The sequence below is a fragment of the Anarhichas minor genome, unplaced genomic scaffold, assembly GCF_050575085.1.
Source record: "Anarhichas minor isolate MPS153535 unplaced genomic scaffold, ASM5057508v1 ptg000028l, whole genome shotgun sequence".
Lineage (NCBI taxonomy): Eukaryota > Metazoa > Chordata > Actinopteri > Perciformes > Anarhichadidae > Anarhichas > Anarhichas minor.
In genome coordinates this window covers 17832288-17852375 of record NW_027466474.1, presented here as the reverse complement: position 1 = coordinate 17852375, position 20088 = coordinate 17832288, and the positions used below count along the sequence as shown (strand labels likewise).

The window sequence follows — 20088 nt, the reverse complement described above, 5'->3', positions numbered from 1 at the left end:
AGCAAAGAACTGTACCGAGTCCGGTTGCCGACTCGGCTGAGACTCAGGATGAATTACGCGCCAGAATCGGGCCAAATACACCGGCCCGAGTCCGGCTGCCGACACTGCTATTAAATATGAAGCTGAAGTCAAGATGTAGTTAGCCTAGCTTAGCATAATCTCTGGAAGGATAACAGCTAGCTAACTTTAGCTTGGCTCTAGACTAAAGTGAACTAGAATTACATGTCATGTCATGTTGCAGTTTACATCCAAGTCTTGTCCAAAATGTCATCACTTCATCATTTATCATTTGTCATCATATTTAGACATGTGTGTAAATTGGCATATAATTCTTGATTAAGGTCCAAAAAGGTGTTTTGTGAGGTCACAGTTATTTTTGACCACATCATTCTAAACAGTTCATCAATGCAAGTGGAAGTTTGAGCAAAATGTGAAGAAGTTTGCTGTTCCTGTAATAATGCGTTCACGACAATGGGACGGACGTAAGGCCACAGCGACCTTCCTCTGACAAATTTCTAATCGGTTTATTGAGTCCAGGTGGACGTTTGTGCCAAATTTGAAGAAATTTCCTCCACTAAAATAAACCAGACGGACAGACAACCTGAAAAGATAATGGTCTGTCGCCGATGCAAAGACATAAAAATGACACATGCCAGCGACTCTAAAGCTCTTTAACACGCTGTAGTTTGTTTTCGGGACACAATGTCGTTAAGAAGGTGAGTGTATTCTCAAAATGTTGAACTATTTCTTTAACCTTGACATTGGTGTTTTAGTAGATTGAAATCCATGACATCCATCTGCAGGTCTATAGAGCCTGGAGTGTGCCATCAAAATAATTCAGTGTTTAATTATAATGAACTAAGATTTGTTTTTATGAAATTGATTTGTCAGCTGTTTAACAACAATGTTTGTGATATTATATATTAATATAAAAGACTGGAAATTACTGTAAAGATAAACGTAAAACAAATGGAAAAAGAGGCAAACACTGTAGTACACCGTGTAACACAAATCTAAAATCAAAAGCCGGCATTTAAAATTCAAATACATTTAAATTGTACGGCTGATTTTTTTTTTTTTTATATATCCCAACATTTCCGATAACAAAAAGTAGACTAAACAGCGAACTTACCCGAATACTAATGCACCAGATGTGCCTCACACTTCCCACAAGCCAAACACTCGTTAAGCTTTGGTGCAACAGGGTATTTTAGATCATACTTTTTTATGTTTACAATATTTTGAATATTATGCTAATCTAAGCGCTTTTACAGTAAGGTTAACATACATAAATTTGTCTTAAATTCAATGGGGTTTTTTTAAATGGGTTTTTGGTTTGATGCCTGAAAGAAGGTCTGTGGTTAACACAAGCTGAGTAGATTTGAACATTATTCCCAGACGGTCTCCTATCCAAGTACTGCCTCTTAACCCTGCTTAACCTCTGTGTTCAGGGTGGTACGACCGATGCACACAAGCTGTTTATAGGTAACTATGTTTGCAGCATCACTCTTTTTAAAGTGTTCACTTTAAAGACAGAAAAACATTAAAAACATAATTGAAGTGCAGATTTAATGACTTTATAGCTTTAGTTTTGTCATTCATTCATTTCCCAACTCAATTCCAGTCAATTGTCGGATTCTGATTAAATACTCACAACATCTTGAACTACTCCACATGGGACAGAAACAAAAAAAGAACAAGGAGAAATAGAAAAACAATCAAACAACACATGGAAAAATGCTTTTATTGAACAGTATTGATTTGATTTTACACTGAGTTTTGGAAGTATTGCTATCATGTAAAGCAATCATTTTGCCCACAGTGAAATTCCACAGGGCCGATATAGACACACACACTCGGGATAAAAGAAAACAGAACAGAACAGAAGTGGAACGTTAACATCAGCAGCAACAGACCTGGAACATGTTTAAACACATCCACATATTCAGCTGCAGCATTTGGACAAAGAAATATTCATATTTTAGACTAATTCAGGAACAGTCTCAGAACTGAAGTCATATTTCAAGCATGGCTGTTTATTCATTTCAGATGGCAACAATGTAGAGAAGAAACCGCTGAACTTTTATTCCTCTAAAATGTCGCTTCAATGTGTTTCTAATATCGGGGTTTGATTAAGGTTACGGGTCAAGAAATATTTTCAGGGATTCTTATGCAGCATTCAGGTTTTTAATACCGTCAGATTGAATATAATATATAATCCACACATTCATGGGATTGTTAAAGTTTTTTCTGGATACATTTATTTTGGGTCAATTCATTGATAAATGTATTAATGTATTACATATCAATTGGGTTTTAATGGATTATCTGCAAGTCTACTACTAACCAAATAGCATGAAACTGTCACCATAATTAAAGAATCAAGACCCTTGTTAAGATTCATATTAAGATATGACATTCATGTTATTAAGTCAGTTTGTGGTTTTACCCCTTAAAAGTCCTTAAAGATGATCCATTAATCATACCTAAACGTATGCCTCATATAAATATATTGCATCCATTAATCATTCATCCCCTTAAAACAGCTTTACCCACATCTGTTTTAATGAGTTAGTACATGGACCTACATTAATAGCCTATAGTCGAGCACAGCTTTGGTCATACATATTATCTTTTCTTTAAAAAGGCCAAAAGGTGTTCAGTAAAGAATATCGTATTATGGCTTAAGTGCAATAAATGCTCAAACTGTGAATCGGCTGGCACGTTGGAAGATGCATCAGAACTGAGTCGACATATCGTGAGGCAGTGACACATGGGAAACTTTGAGGCAATGCAGCCAGCAAGAGGAGGCCAGACTGCAGGAAAGAGTGTTAAGACCCTGAAGTGCTGAGGCAGAACTATCACCTTGATTCTTCTGCTTCCAGCAGGACTGAGAGATGATAAGTGATCATCGTCTTTAAATGTTCCCGTGTATCACAGCCGTTACATTTAAAGAAGACAATAGAGCTATGTTCACTCTCTTTATACTGTATCTCTAGACAGTGTGTGTGCGTGTGTGTGGGTGTGCGCGTGTGTGTGGGTGTGCGCGTGTGTGTGGGTGTGCACGTGTGTGTGTGTGTGCGTCTCCTTTACGCCTTCTTCATGCCTCTCCCCATCAGGCAGGCGAAGATGGTCATCACCATCTTCTGGTTGATCTCCACCAGGTCCTCAGGCAGGGCGTAGACTTTGGCCCCAATCTTCCTCGCCATGGAAACAGCATACCTGGTGCAGGAAAGGGTCATGGCTAGCATCACTATGGCAACGTATCAGATCGGTCATTGTATTTCTGGTCGACACTTTCTCTTATCATCACTGGGGGTTTTTTTACCAGCTGAATTTGGAGTTGTATTTGTGTCAAAATTCTGAGTTTCCTAAAAACAATTTGCAAGCACATAAATGATATGTTCATCCACATGCACTGGAGCCCTTTTCACCCTGGACTAGTATTACCGGAGGACCTCTAGTAGTTTGTCATAATTGCTTGATGTCCGAGGTTGCGTCTGCCATCTGACATACATGATCTTGATTATTTTTATTGCTTTACCTGTATCTATAAATGCTGCTGTAGCGAAAAAATGTCCCCTTGCGGGATTAATAAAGTAATTATCTATATATCTGTCTATTTATCTAAACCACCGTTTTAACAGCATTTTGGGTGCATTCAGGAGGTTCATCTTGTTACGCAGCATGGAGACCCACTCATGTCGGACCAAGAGGTCTCTGTGTGTATTATATAGACGTAAATAGGCCGACATCTAAATCCCGTGAGATTCCCTGATAATACGAGTACTGTATGAATAGGGCTTCAGTGCACAGCATCCATAATATCCAGCTATCATTCTCCTAGAGCTTCTCTAGTGGCCGAATCGGATTGGAGACAAAACAGCCAATCAGAAATCGACCTACATTAATTCTGGCTGGAATCGTGGCCCACTGTAACAATGTAAAAGTCAACCTAAGAGCGTGTAGAGTAAGTATTATCTTTGAATAGCAGGCGCGTAATTACTTTGCATTGTTCAGTTTGTCTTCGTCTGACAGACTTCCTGTCTGAACCAGCTCAAAGTTCACACTCTGTGGCTGAATGGCATCGATCAGTTCCAGAACTGGCATACTGGTACCGATCGTCTTGTCCTGAACAGCGGGAGGGAGACACACACACACACACACACACACACACACACACACACACACACACACACACACACACACACACACACACACACACACACACACACACACACACACACACACATATCACAACACTGCACGTTATATGAAACATACAGTAAAACCAAAGCCCAGAGCTTAACTTCTTTTCAAGTGGAGGGTCGAAATACATGCTTTTTTCATATATATATATATCCTGTATATATATATATTTTTTTTTTAAAGTAAAACTCACCTTAAAGCTTTTGATAGAGGAACTCTTGCCGGCCTCAGCCAAAGTCTTGTTGACCCATGAAACTATCAAATCATCTCCTGCAACTTCTCCGTGTCCGAGGTCCTCAAGAACATTTAACGTGTACCTGCGTACAGATCGTAAGACCACATGTAAGAATACTACATTACCCATGAACCCTGTTGTTTTCAGTCACAAAGAGGGGTAATTCTTCTCAACTCGCCTTCCCTTGTGTATTTCTGAGTGTGCTTGTTTTCTCTATGAATAAGCATGTTGGCCGTGCTCTTTAGGTCTGCCTTTCACTCATTCCACAGTGTAACATTGGCAGAGCAGCGCCCTCTGCCTGTTTCTGGCTGTGTAGCAACTTCTCAGTGGTGTTTTTGCTAGTTTATGGGTCATTTTCTTGACCTGTCAGAATTACCAGGTAATGATGTTAGGTTTCACCATAAAGAGTAAATCACCTCCTCATCAGCTGCCACACCAGTGCCAGAGTTAGTGTTTGATTGCCATCGTAGAGGTCCTGTCCGCCGATCCCCACCAGGGAGAAACCAGCTTCTTTCTTACCCAGATCCACAGCGTAGGTACAGTTTTCCATCTGTCGCACACACACACACACAAAGTATATATATTTCAGGTGTTGATGTTTCTGTCCGCGTGCGGACAGATTTTTGGGAGAGAGCCACAACCGTTGAGATATATGTATGTGTGTGTGTGTGTATATATATGTGTATGTATATATACACACGTTTGGAAAGTAGTACGTAGATTTACCTTTTTTAAATGCCCTCCTCCTATTCCCTTGAATGGAGGGTGGTTGACTCTGTTGTCCCAGTCCACTGGCACCTTGATCCTTTCATAGAGCCGGAGAATCACCATGGCGTCCTGCAGATCGCTGCATCAACACAAGTACACAGCACACAGACTTATTTAGTCAGTGTGGAAATACACAGTCGGCATAGCAAGTTGTTTCAGACGGAGGGATGCTGACCCGTAGATATGGTGAACATGCGGACTGACTCCCAGAGAGTTCATCCAGTTCCTGAACGTCCTCTCCTCTCTGGTCTCGCCTTGAGAGAGAGAGAGAGCGAGAGATAGAGATAGAGAGAGAGAGAGAGAGAGAGAGAGTTACCTTACAAGGTGACAGTATATGTGAGAGAGGGATTATTCATCCACACTTACTCTCCAGAAACCAGTCTTGGTCCTCCGGTTTGGTGAGCGCCGGGTGTTTGTTGAAGAGTGTGGCCACGAAGGCCATGTTGAGCTTTGCGTTCCCAGACACGACATCGGTGGCGGTCACAAACTGCCGGCAGCCGAGGCGGTCGGCCTGTTTGAGCATACACTCCGCCCTCTTCATCAGATCCTTCTCCTGGGTGACACACACGCAAACACACATTTACATCTTGCCGTCATGGGGGTTACAGAACATCCTTTACATGCACTAAATCATGTTAGTTTATTTTCATATGCACAACAATTGCCGTGCAGGACTCGGCAGCAATGGAATTCAAATACAAAGATTTAAACCCTGCTTACAATAAAAAGTGAAGAATGATAGATGTTAAAATAGTCCTACAGGAAGCAGAAGGAAGGTCAACAGGAAGTCAGATTTCATTTAGCCCCTTATAGCCAAATGAAAAGCAGTTTTAACTGAACGGTGCTTATTTTCAATAACACAGCACAACGTGTGTGTGTGTGTGTGTGTGTGTGTGTGTGTGTGTGTGTGTGTGTGTGTGTGTGTGTGTGTGTGTGTGTGTGTGTATTCTCAGTGGGGATTCTGTCGAATCCTTGAGACCAAAACGCATTACTGATTCCAGCCGTAATGACTCAAATAACACCAACATAAATAGAATATAAAAGGTGAAGAACATACATACAGCATTACACTCTGCTGTCTTAAGACAACAAAGGTTGCATGACACGTTTAACTCTTAACTCACATAAAGACCAGTCATGTCCACCTCGATCCGTGGGACGTCCTCTTTGCTGCCGTCTGGAGCGATCTGCTCGAGCAGGTGGAAGTACGCCTTTGCGTCCTGCACAGACACAGAAACAGAAAGTTACTCCGGACCACAAAAGATTTATGCTTGGTGTGGATCGACTTCACTAGCATTGTGATGGGTTTTTAGTCGGAGTCAAACGGTGCTGGGCAATGTATCGGTATTGTATCGATATCCTGATATGAGACAAGATATCCTCTTCTTGGATATCGTAATATGGCCTGGGTTTAAAGACTGCACCCCAGCTGTGCTATTATTTGTCTCATGGTGTAAACACTTTGTGAAAGCGCCACTGGTCAACCCTACAATATCGTCTTATCGATATGGAGGTATTTGGTCAAGAATATTGTGATACTTGATTTTCTCCACATCGCCCAGCCCCACTGTACAATTTGTCACCTTTCTGCAAAATAACTGTCTGAGACACATATTGAATATAAGCAGGTGGCAGCTCACTACTGTGGAATAAACAATTACAGATCTAAGATGTCTGGCACAGGTAAAAATCCTGAAACTGAGGTTTTCAGTGAGAAGTTTGGCTATCACACTGACATTTCCTCACCTTAATGTCTCCAGAAAAGTTCGATATGGACATGCCGACTTTCTTCAAATGGAAATTGGCCCAGCGCAGCAGCAGCTCCTCGGGACTGAGCTTCATCAGATCCTCCAGACTCTCCCCTTCCTCCAGCAGCGCTGCTATAGCTGTAAACAAGAAGACACAAGCTGATACTTCTTTCCTTTTCACGTTTTTAACCACGATTACAATCTGTGTTTAAAAGTTTGTCCGTGCTGGGCAGACAAGCGTGTGCGCGTTCGTTCGCACCTTCATTGCGGCTCAGCTCTATGTCGGCGAACAGTCCAATCTTGATAATCTGCCAGAGGAGCCCGAGCACCAGGTGAGGTTTGCCCTCCTTCAGATCTTGGGCGCCGATGTTGACGACTTGGCAGCCGATGGCCGAGGCGGAATTCAGAGCCAAGTTCAGATTCTCCTGTTGGAGTTGAAGTTGGGTGACGGAGGGCCAAAACAGAGGTCAGATCCATGCAGCATAATGTACATATGTATAACCAGGGATGCAGTTTTAGATATGAAAGCGGCACCGCCGTCAAACAGAAGCAAACCTAAAAAACATGGCTTTCAAGTATGTGTGTCTTCCAAAAGCCCCTCTTTATAACTGTAACTTAATTTGATGTGTTTATTTGAATGATTTATGCGTTGAAGTTAAATCACTAAACAAAACATATACAGCTGATTAACTAGTTCCGACACGAGCTAACTAACCTGTGTGGTGAAAGGTGTGAGTTTCTTTTTATTGATGGTTCTCTCATCAATGGTGTCAGCGACGGAGAGGTTGATGAGTTTACTGCATGTGAGAAGAAAACAAAAACACATTAGCACACTGAACTGAAACAAGGCCTCTAGACAGTTAAAGGTTAACAGGTGAGGACCTGTGGAGGGTTGATGGTAACATGAAGGGTGCTGATGAAGGTCAAAATTAGAGTTACGGATAGATAAGTACAGATAATTCCAAAGTATGTTACCAAAGTATGATGCCATCTGCCACTGCTTTAAACAGAGCTTCAGTTTCGGGGTTGATGGGCAGGACGTGTTTACAGTCCGGATCCTTCTCCAGAGAAGAGTTGATGTAGTTGGCGAAGGCAAAGCGCTCCTGCTCTGAAATACAGTGGAGTCAAATATAATATAAGTCTTGGCTTGATGACATTTGGGCCCTTACGTATCATTCTATAGGTAATAGTGTTACTAACCAGAGATGGAATGCTGAGTGCCTTCACTAGAGATCATGCTGGTTCCCCCGATGGCTAAGATGCCTTCTTTCTTGTTCAGAGCTTTCCTGAAACTCTGGGACATGCGGTCGTCCTTCATTTCCTGAAAAATCTGAATGTGCACACAAAAAATCAAAAAAAGCAATCAAGTTTATTTGAAGTATGTGTGTGGGCCGAACCACCTGGGCCCAAAAGTGCGGGGCCCACAAGCGACCCGGCATTTCAGGACGGTAGCTGGGCCCACAGTGGGCTGCCCATACGGGGCCCAATTGTCTTCCCGCTGTGGCCCCACACGGACCCTATCGAAGGGCATGTCTGCTGTGTTGTGGCTTTATTTGTTAAGATACTGGCGGATATACGTAGTTAGTCAGTCACTCATCTCGTCAGCTGAATATCAAGTCAGTCATTGCGTTGGGACTTTTATTTCGTCAACATTTCGTCGATAGTTAGTTGGTTAACTGTTAGTAATGGTTGTGAATGGGTTTAGTTAGTGCAGTTAGTGTTACCTACAGCCGTGAACTCTTCAAGGTTGATGCGGCTGTCGTTGTCTCGGTCCAGCTTCTGGAGGAGTTCTCTGACCTGGTACCCGGGCATGGAACAGCCCACCTTGTTGAAGAGGTCACCGAGTTCCGAGGCACAGATGTACCCATTACCATCCACATCTAGGGAAGAGGGGCGGAGGGGGGGGGAAATAGCAAGCAATATTTTAGTTGGAGCCCGTGCTGCTAAATCTCTCAAGATCGATGTGACAATATCAGGACTGTGCAATAGAGGAATAACTATTCTCAGTTAAAATCGCTGCGTCACTACACAGATTTTACACACAAACGTCAGGCAGTTCATAAAGGAGTGCTCCTCAACATGTGAAGAAAACACTGTATAGCATCCTCTGTGGCTCTGGAGGAGCTTTGTCGAGTCTGAAGAAATAACAAGTGTTGTCGTCAGCATTATCTCAGTTTGGGCGTGGAGACTTCGATGTTCGCATGGAGTTTGGAAGACGTTGCATTGTGGGAAACATTGCAGATTTTTTGAGTTTGACCCAGGGACGAAAGGTCAAGAAATCTCTACCACTGCTGTCTTCAATTTGACTGTTTTTGTTTACTCTGTTTCAAGTTCCCGGACTTTACATCTAAGTGCAATGCTAAAATGCTGCAGTATCCCTTTAGTGACGCATTGATTCAAATGAAGCTCTGCAGCAGCATCAAGGAAGTCTGACAATAGTAGTGCATTTAGAGGAGAACAACAGTATCTTGACTTACAGCATGTTGTGTACAGAAGGAAGCTCTTTTGTATATAGATAGAAAAGAGTGATATACTATCCAGACAGATTTTGGGTGGCTTATTCGCATTCTTACCGAGAATCAGACAAGAGGATTGATACCACTGTCAAGTGGCAAGAGGCATTAGAAAGTTTGCTTAGCTTAGCATAAAGACTGTAGCTAGGAGAAACAGCTGGACTGGCTCTGTCAAAGGAAACAAAATTAGCCGACTAGTACCTCTAAAACTTAAATATGGGTGCATCAAAGGTTTCATTTCCTTCCATTTATCCCAAGATAAACATCTGTCTGTCAGATGACGCACACACAGTGGACAAGGACATGCGTTTGTTCAGCTGCTTTACCCCACTTCAAACATGGCTGACTCATTCATCATTGTCTGATGGGTTACTGCAATACCCGCACACACACACACACATGTCGTTACTCACCCACTTGCTGGAAGCCCTCCCTGATCTCCTCCATCTCCTCAGCGCTGACACTTGCTGACATGTTGACACCTATAAAATAACACAGAGTTTAAGTACTGTGATACAATTTGAACTCTTTCCACATTATACACATAATGAGAACAACGCGTAACGATCACGTGCTAAAGTTATAGTGTGTGTTTCTCAAAGAAATGAGTCGGCATTCCTCATCTTTCGACGGCTTTCTCTTAAGCTGGATCAGGATGAGATGGTTTGATGTTAAGAGCTCCTGTGTATTGATGATTGATTATGATTGGAATGTGGGTGTTTGGTTGACTACGTTTGTGCTTTTCATATTCATATAATATTGTTGCGGAGGAGCATTTCCCTAAATATCTCCATGCCTTAAAGTTCCCATGTTGTAAAAAGTGAGATTTTCATGTCTTTTATATATAGGGCAGGTCTAAATAAAGAAAAAGAAAATGTTTTTTGAACATTAAAGCATGTAAACATGTACTAAACTAGTAGGACTATGAAGTAGAAATATGAACCATCGAAAATGACCATAAAAAGTCCCCTTTAAAGTGACCCTATGTAACTTATGCTGAGCAGCAGCCACTGTGGCCACAAGAGACAAGTGTGGGATTACTAGAAATAATAAAACTAAAGAAGAAAAAATAAAAAATAAAGGAAGGAGTCATGAAGTCAGCGAATGTTTGTTGAATTTGCTAACATTAGCCACCGTACGCTACTGGTCATACCAGACCGAGGGCGACTTCAACAACAAACCCGAATCTTGAATCTTGAAGATTCAGCACGTAGCTAAACATAGTGAAGCTCAGCATAATGACTGATTTATTTAAAGGACAACAGACAGGTTTGTTAAATTAGATGAGGCTCTATTAGCTTCATTTGCTGTTACATGCTTGGGTCAGACTGGAGCCATACAGCTCTGTTAACTCCCCCAGTAGCATGATCAGTTATACAAAGAGCCATTTAGCATTACAGCTACATCAAACCCTTATGACATCTAACAGATTCATGTAGATTGCCTTAGGTGTAATGTGATTCTGTAATGGAGGGTGTAGTTTTTATTATAGCTTCTATATTACAGCAGAGAGTAGGCCAGCACATTTACACTGTCTGATAGGTTAATGGATTAGTTCACCCAAATCTTTACTGAACCTGAGCCACCCACCACCACAGTCCTCACTGTGAACAGATTTTGCCAAAGCATAATATATCTCTGTCCATACTTCGGTTCACCTCATCTGTAGTGGGGTTATTTGCGGTGTGATGTATGAGAAAATGATTTTGTAATTTGGGGCGATATGACCATTTAATACCACCAAACAGTCTAATGAATTGAGGTAGGTGACTATATCCGTTTTTGGATCCGATCAGATCTTAGGCTAGGATGATGCTTTCAGTAGCAAGGCTCTGTTGGAGCAATGCAGCTTGATGTATCACACACTATATCAGATAATGTTATAGAAAACATTGGCCTAGATGTAGAGTCTCAGTAATAAGGGATGATGAGATTAGACTGTACTGTACATGATTTAGTATGAGAGAGAGCTTTCTGCTGCAGAGAGCAGAGCCCGGGCTAGCTGAGACGAGAAGATAAGGCAACTTGATGTATTGACAATCAATGCAAGCCTAGAAAGCCAAAGCAATCAGGACAAATTAAGCATTATTAGCCTGAGATATAAATGGCATCTAAGATCTGATTTGATGATCCGATTTAAAGAGATGAATGATGTGCTTCCTCCCACTTCCACCGGTGACTTTGAAGAGACATTAGCCAGATGTTGGCTCGAAAAAGTTCTCTCAAATTGTTGCTTTTGACCTTTTGTTTTAGTTCAAATCAAGTTCCGGTTTAATCCAGACTCCTCTTTGGATGCCTTTAAACAAATCTCCACAATCTTGTTACAGCATTAGCAAATAAACAAATGGGCTACGCTTCAGCACGAACATGCAAAGACGGTGGTATCAATGCATGGACAGTCACGCACAGACACAGGCAGGCAATCACAGGGCCACTAATGTCTCCAAAGAGACGGTGGTCTGGTGACACATTGCTTTATGTCAGGTATCTATTGCCAAAGTTATTTGAATAATGAATGGAGATGCATTCTGTGTACACAATAAGACAGTATCCTCCTCACGGCAATAGACACTGAAGACCTTAAAACAATGGTTACTGATTTACAGTGTGGGGGCGTTTGAAAAGCTGATAGAGTGCATTTCCAGTGAATAGTAAATGCAATAAACAGACATGATTGCTTGGTGTGTTTTTTTTCTGCAATATATCATCATCATCATAACTTTTCCAGAATGAAATAACTCAAACTCATGCAGAATTGTTGGATTACAGAAATAAAAAAGAAAAACCATTCTTAATGCCACAAGATGTCACTGCTTCACAAGGAACCGACATTGCTTGTAAGGTTTGCCCTTGCTGTGTTTTCTGGGTAGGTTCATTAAAATAGAGGTAGATTAGAGAGGCATGTGTAGGGCGATGTTAATCAGAACATCCTGTTATTAAATAAAAATGCATACATACATAGCGTGGTTTTGTGGGGGGGGGCTATCGATCAAATATCTGTGTCTACCAGGTGGGGAAAATGCCCAGCTAATAAAGTTAAAAAATAACAATGCAGTCTTAAACACATTTACAGCACCATATTGTACTCATACAAAATAAATTAAAAACACATCATCGACCACTCCTGTAGCTAAAAACCAATCACTGTTGGGGGCTCTACAACGAGCCCATGGCACTGGATGCTCTGGATGATATTTCGATGCCTGCAGGAATCCTCACACGCACACACACACACACACACACACACACACACACACACACACACACAAGTCTGTGTATAGAGCATTGACTGTATATAAGAAGAGTGACGGTGCAGTTCAAATCACCATCATCCTCCTGACGCATGGCTGCTGCCACTCACACTCCAGTATTATTCACTAAGAATATTATATTATATTATAGAAAACTGCAGGAAAAGCGTTGCCTTTATACAATTCAATTTTATTTTGAAATCCGTTTGCTGGCTAACGTGCTCTAAATAAATCGACTATAGCATACTATTTATTATATATAATATGTATAAAATATTTATATATATTCATAAAATTGTACTAAAGAATAAATAAAGCATGCATTTGCACACGTGACTAAATTACATTCACAATTGTTTCGTGTGCTGAGAAAATGATCTTTCCAGTGTCTAACCCAGTTTTTGTCATCTGCTATGACTCACAAATACATTCTTATCATGTTTTTTTTTTTAAATTCACATCTCATCCCATATCCTCAGGTACACTGTGTGAAATGCATATAATCTGCTGTGCCGCAGTCAGTTATAAATCCACTTCACTGCTCCATAGTAAACCTAACGCCAGACTTCCCCCTCCTGAGCGTGAGAAAACGCCCTAAACAGCTCCTTCCTCTTACCTGAAGTCCGCTCGTGCAATCCAGTACAATCACCCGTGGTAAATGAATCCCTGCGTCGGCCTCTCACCGCTCCTCTGTCCCGTTTCCTCCCACTGACACCGCCCGGTGAGGGAGGAGAACCGCTCCGCCCCTGCCGCGTCACCCCTCCCCTACCCGAGCCCTCCTCCACCTTCCTAGCATCAGCAGTCATGTCCGACCGCTTAGCAGTCTAGTGGAGAACAACAGCTTGTATTAATGTAACCGTACTTTACCTAAAACATTAATACTAATAAAATGGAAAAAATATATAAAAACAGTTTTCTAAAATTGCTCACTTTATAGCCGACTGTTAATGCTAACCTATTTTAATGCAGCGCTATATAGCTTAATTAGCCAAATGGCTACATGTAGGATAATGTGATAATAATAGGTTAGAAATGTGGACACATGGTTTCTTTACAGGTAAAAGTTACATATATTCACATACTGTATTATAAGTAAAAGACTATGACATTGTTTAACCAACAAATGTGTTTCCACTTCTATTAATGACAACATTGTGTACTGATATGAATAAGCCTCCCGCTTGCAAGCAGGAATATTTGTCTTCTTTAGCTACTCACAGTGTTTAGGAAAAAATAAGTTTTTGATTATGTGTGTTAATACATTTCGAGGGAAAGAAACACTAAAGCATAAACCCCCAAAAACATCTGAATTTTGTATTATTTTTGTTTATTTGTGTATTTTTTGTTGGTTTGTCTACGTTTTCCCACAAAAGCCAATGAGCTTTAAGATAGTGGCACCGTAGCCAAGATGGCACCAAGCTAACGGCGCAGAAGACTCACGAGCAACAACAACAAAACAGCCGAGCGTGGCCAGCTACACTGTCAGCAAGCACTCTGATATAATATGACGTTGAATAGCACTGGCAACTGGCTAATCACAATTTCCTTTTTTTGAATGGAATGGAACAGGATGAAAGATATCCACACAAAATGATTGGTTGACGCTTCACTGCGTCATTTGAGCGCTAAACAAAGACCAGAGCTGCGTTCCAAATCGCTTACTTTTTCATTTTCACTTTCCGTACGTACTGCAGCTGTCCTGACAAAGTACATACTGTTGCATGCAGTATGTACTCAATTGGGACTTACTGATCATCATAACATGCCACCTTGAACTTTGACCCTCTTGCTCAAGTATCTGCTGCGCAAAGGATTGTGGGCCAGAAAAGCATGCTGGCTTGCATACTGCAAAATGCGACCGGATGCAGAATGACGTCGTGGTATATTTTTGTCATACTATGTATTGGGACATACTAAATCTTTTTCTGGAAAATTGAATAGTATGATAGTATGGCTGTTGGAACGCAAAGAAGGTCTACTTTGATTTGTAGCGCATCCCGCCTGTCATGCAGCGACACCTGTCGGACGTCAGTTTGTAGCTTAATTTTCCAATAGGCTCCTCCCAGATGAGCCAGGCCTGCGCAGAATCTATCATCGGTGTACGATGCTTGTTGGCTATTAGTCTCATGCTGTACAAAGACATATCTTGTGTGCTTGATAATAATAAAGGTAAAAAGTACTTTACAAGGCAGAAGAATAAAGGATAGACTACAATACAGATACATTTCCACATATATATAATTACAAACTATCCGAACGAGGTCTGCAAACTACAAGTAGACTACAAATGTATGTTTGTTACACATGTAACAGGATGTGACAATTTCTATATATTCTTTGAAGGCTGCTGGACTGACTTGACCACAGCATTTTGGCCCCGCCCCCTGCTGCTGCCCCAAGATCTTGTCCTCTTTCCAGGCGAGAAGCAGTTCAACTCCAACGAGCCTATGGAGCTGTAGACCGTTGCTCATAGTACGAACACAGCATTACAGAAACACTGGGTACAGTCCACCTTCCCCATCTCTATCACTCTCTTTGTCTCAGTCAGCCCATAAGTCACATTGTATTAGATAAGATAAGATAAAATAAGATTAGATTAGATTAGATAAGATTAGATAAGATGTAAATATGCTTTTAATGTCCAGGTAGGGAAATTTGTTCTGGACTCCATCAATAAAAACCTACAACAACACATAGCTTCCATATAACAGTTTGCACCTGAAGTGTGTTGAAAAGAAGATAGATTCTATTGAAATATTCTTCTTCAATCATCTTCATATTTGTTGGCGTTTAGCCTCCAAAAAAAATAGCCTCCACCTCTGTTGCTGCTTTAGGGTACACTAAAACAGTTAGCGTTTTAGTAAGATGCATTCCAACTATGTAGCATATTACCCGCCACCATTTTTAGACAACAGAGTAGTTATTTGATCCATTGTGAATGTAAAAATATTCATTATTTTAACTTTAATGATCCTCCCTATTTCACAAATCACCAGTAAAGCAGTATGTGCATGAACATGATTCGTTTAATGAATGTGTAAGATGTCTAATCACTTGCATGAATAAGATGAACCTGTCACAGCTGTCAGGGTTTCCCCCCTGCTCCCTGTCTGTGGCTGTACCTGTGATTACCCACACCTGCCTTCCATTAAGCTCATCACTCTGCGGTATATGAACCCTGGTTCTTGGCTCACTCCTCTCTAGATCGTTGTTGCAGCTGTAACGATAGTTTGGTGTGCTTGGCCTTTATTTCTCTGTGCTATTTGTGCTTCCCCTGTTTCCTTGTGTCTCCAGGATCACTACCATCTGACTCCCCAGCCTGCCTGCAATAAACTATTTCATTGTGTGTGTGTGTACACGTACACAGTCAATAACAGTCATATTTCCGCCTCCAGTCGGACAGAGAGTGACGCATTATCCTAGAAATGGTGTTTGTGTGTGTGTGTGTCTGCTATGTGTACTGTGTAAACTCTCTACATCCTGCTGCTGTGTGTGTGGGGATTTGTGGAAGTGAGAAGTAGATGTGAAAGACACAGATTGTTTTTGTGTGTGTTAGTTTCATAAGAAAGTGAAACATGTGAGGTGGAGCAAAATTCAATGCATTTTAAGGGGTTAACAGTTAAACCTAGAGTTACTGCCTGACGGTTGTATGCCTCCGCCAAACAGACGAGCCGCAGTTTACATCTATGTCTGTCCACAATGTCATCAGCTCATCATATGATCCTATTTGTGTGACATAAGCATATGAAAATGAATGGCCAAAAGTCACAGTGACCTATGACCACCAAATTCTAATCAGTTCAACCTTAAATGACAAACGTTTGTGCCAAATTTGAGGAAATAGGGCGGCACAGGAATGACGTATTTTTGTAGACTAACAAGATAATCTTCACAAATAAACAACACTTTTATGATTTTTGAAGCGACTACTAAACATCATCCGGCCGACTAGTATAGTTAGTTTTTAGCATAACGTTATTTTTTTTTACTTCTGCCGACTGCATTCACGCATAAAGAATCACAACAGTGGTGTTCATTTGGGAAGATTATCTGGTTTAACAAAACGTCAAAGTGTCATCAACGTGGGTTTGCCACAGAGCTTATTTTCTGCAATAATCCGATAGAAAAATCCCTTTGACTTTGTGCCGAGGGAACCAGTGCGATGACAAAAACACATCATCCCTGCTGCACTCCATGCTACTACACGCTCTCACTCGTTCCCCTTTGAGCGACACATTTGCAGTATTCCATTGCAAGCTTGTTGCAATAAACGGTTCCGGTTAGAACTGTTGCAATCTGCGCTAGTTGATTCATTGTTATGGGGTGATCGTAGTTTGTCTCATGCTCATAGGTGCGGCCTGCTGTGTGCCTGCATACATGGTGAGTGATTGAGATCTGTGAGGATGACACAGACTACATGGTGAAATTCAAGCAGGCCTTTACAACAGAAATGCAATTTAAAAACAAACATCACTTGGCTGAGGTTTAAAGACCTCAAGTTGGATAATTGCCTCTCTCAGGGGAGGACCTACTCTGAATCTACTCAACTTGAATACTATTTGGAAACATCTGATAGGAAAAATGTCTTTCGCAACCTCATATAAAGAAAATGAAAAGAACGAGGATTCAGCGCCTGCACCATTTCAGCTGCAAAAGCACAACGTACTCTGCAACAAGCCTGTACGATACTTTGTATTGGACTTAATTGGAGAAGGATGTTTTGGCAAAGTAGCCGAATGTGTCAATTTAAAAACATCCGAGACTACGGCCATCAAGATCCACAAGGTTTTTCTCTGGGTCAAGGGTCCTGAGTTGTTCCAGCATTTTCACTTCTGGAACAACTCAAGACCCTTGACCCAGAGAAAAACCACTTGGTGAGATTCATAGACAGTTTTGTAATCGAAAACACGTCTTGCCTCGCCTTCGAGATGCTGGACATGATGCTGGACATTTGGGATTTGGTGGTGCAGAGACAGGCACCACTGAACCTTAATGGAATCCGCCCCATAACATGTCAGCTAGTTGTAGCATTTGAAGCCCTGAAGGGTATCGGCATCCTTCACACAGACCTGAAACCTGACAACGTCATGCTCGTCAACCACCAGGATGAGCCCTTCAGGGTGAAATGAATTGACTTTGGTTTGGCCATTCCAGCCTCCAAAGTAAGAGAAAGAATGAGTGTGCAACCATGTGCATACAGAGCTCCAGAGGTGACCTTTGGCCTCCATATATCTGAAGCTATGGACATGTGGGGACTGGGATGTGTCGTGGCATTCCTGCTTTTTGGCTGCTGTTTGCCATCTGCTCGGTCAGCCAGAAGACCACCTGCTGAATGCTGGAAAGTACACCAACCAGTATTTCAACAGGGAACACTGCTCTCCTGATTCAGGATGGAGACTTAAGACACCAAGAGAGTACAAAGAGGCAACCGGTATCCAGCCGCAAATCTCAAAGTGGAGTTTCGACGCTGTCGGAAATTTGGAGGAAGCAATAGACCTCCACTCAGAGGAAGATGACTACGTTATGTACAGAGACAGGATGACATTTGTTACACCTCTTAGAACGGTTGCTCAATCTGGATGCTGAAACAAGAATCACCCCCGGTCAAGCCCTAAACCATTGTTTTGTTACAATGGTTCACCTGGTAGAAGATCACAAGAAAGCAAAAGATTGTTTCCTCGTATTATTCATGTTTGGGTCGAATCGTCTTCCTTAGATGTAATCAAACGGCCCAGATCGAGCTGACAAAGATGGACTTGGCGAAGACAGTGGAAGGATACACGTGTGACTACGTCCGGTTTTCAAAATAAGATATATATGTATGTTAACAACATACACATATGGAAATAAGATTAAATGTAGTATATGTTTAGAAGAAGTATAAACACGTGTCCCTGATGAATTAACAACAACAATCCACCAAATTGGGAAGCAATCTTCTTTGATTTTTCTGTTACAGGAAAAACTCCATGACTATAATTATCTCTGACTACACAACACAAAATCAAGCATTTCAACCATCTTCATCACTTTCAAAGTGTCTCCTGTAGCAGAGCGTGAGCTCCAGGTTGGTACACTTGTAAAGAGCAGGCAGGACTCCCAGCAGCAGCAACTGAACACATCTTTGACTCACAGGATGTTCAGCTCAAGCCTGTAACACTGTCACTGTGTAATCATACATGCCACTGTCGTTTATTTACATGACCAGCACATGTTAGCCCTTCTTTACACTAAGCACTTGAACACATCATGTCAATTTAAGAAGCATCACCTGCTGCAGATTACTGATTGTTCATTCTACAAACTTACTTTATCAGTGAGTGTAACTTTGTGGAGTGTCAGAGCTCCGCTGCTGCTACCAGTCTATACACGCAGGAATTCCTCCTCCTCCTCCTCCTCCTTGTTTCATTCCTACTCTCCTCATACCTTTCCTTCCTATCCCTCCCCCTTCGTCTCTTCCCTCTCCTATGTTTCTGGAGTGATGTGCTGAATCTTGTCAGAGTAAATTCCGAGGCCGACTCCCAGGAAGATCTTTCCAGATAGGGCCTTGATTTTTCTGTTTTCCCACGGTGATGGGTTTTGTGTCACTGAATGACATAGAGTGAATATTTTCATCAACATCAACGTCTGAAAAGGAAGCGCGGGGATTGGATTTAGTGCAGCAGACTTTGATTAGATCACCGCCCACAGCCGACTAACCAGCCGGACCTGCCGGGCTAAACGCCACCAAACTGCCCCAGAGAGGAGAGGGAGGAGAGCCCAGATGGAGTTAACCCAGCTAGGACTTGAGGCTACTCCATACCCAGCCTCCTGCTGGCTGTATGATGTCCGGTCGCAGAAGAATAAGACGGATGAGAGCAGCGAGAGATCGGTGACTCTTGAGCTGTGTTGCACAATGACAATAAATGATCCTTGAACTCTACATGTCCCTCTATCCCCCTTCTTTCCTGTCTTTCTCTACACCATTAACTGTCCAATAAATACTTCAAATGCAAAAATAAATACATGTGCCCACTGAAGTGCTCATTTACATAATCATTTCCCCAAGAAAAGGTCACATTTCATAACAGATCTCGTTATGTATTAGCATGATTTGCAGTTTCCATTGTGAAGCTATAATAGTGTTTTTAGGACACACACCCTGTTCATTTCCAGGTTCATACTTGTATCTTGGGTTTCTACTAGAACATGTTTACAAGCCTTAAATATTCAAAATACTCTTTATTTTTCTCATACTGTCTGTTTAAATATACCTCTATTCACCCTCTGTCTAGAAATCTCTGTTTTAGCTCATTTCAATGGATCCTTGTTTACTTCCTGTCAGCTGATGTCATTCACATAAACTCCAACAGGAAGTAAACTGG

General features: G+C 41.6%; 1 protein-coding gene across 2 annotated transcripts; it reads right to left on the bottom strand.

The window, feature by feature from the left end:
• Positions 1–1728: 1728 nt before the first annotated feature.
• Positions 1729–13421, bottom strand: LOC142962654 (plastin-3-like). 2 transcript variants are annotated; one of them, XM_076103243.1, is made up of 16 exons: positions 13341–13421; positions 9887–9955; positions 8689–8840; positions 8161–8290; positions 7936–8068; positions 7676–7757; positions 7220–7385; positions 6959–7098; positions 6337–6432; positions 5579–5765; positions 5388–5466; positions 5171–5291; positions 4861–4994; positions 4403–4526; positions 4007–4131; positions 1729–3222 (listed from the first exon to the last, which is right to left on the bottom strand). In XM_076103243.1, the coding sequence occupies exons 2-16, from the start codon at positions 9945–9947 to the stop codon at positions 3090–3092; spliced, it is 1863 nt and encodes a 620-aa protein (XP_075959358.1). In that variant the 5' UTR covers positions 9948–9955; positions 13341–13421; the 3' UTR covers positions 1729–3089. The 2 variants fall into 2 exon arrangements, with proteins under 2 accessions (XP_075959358.1, XP_075959359.1); XM_076103244.1 differs by lacking the exons at positions 9887–9955; positions 13341–13421 and having other exon boundaries at positions 8685–8825.
• Positions 13422–20088: the final 6667 nt, after the last annotated feature.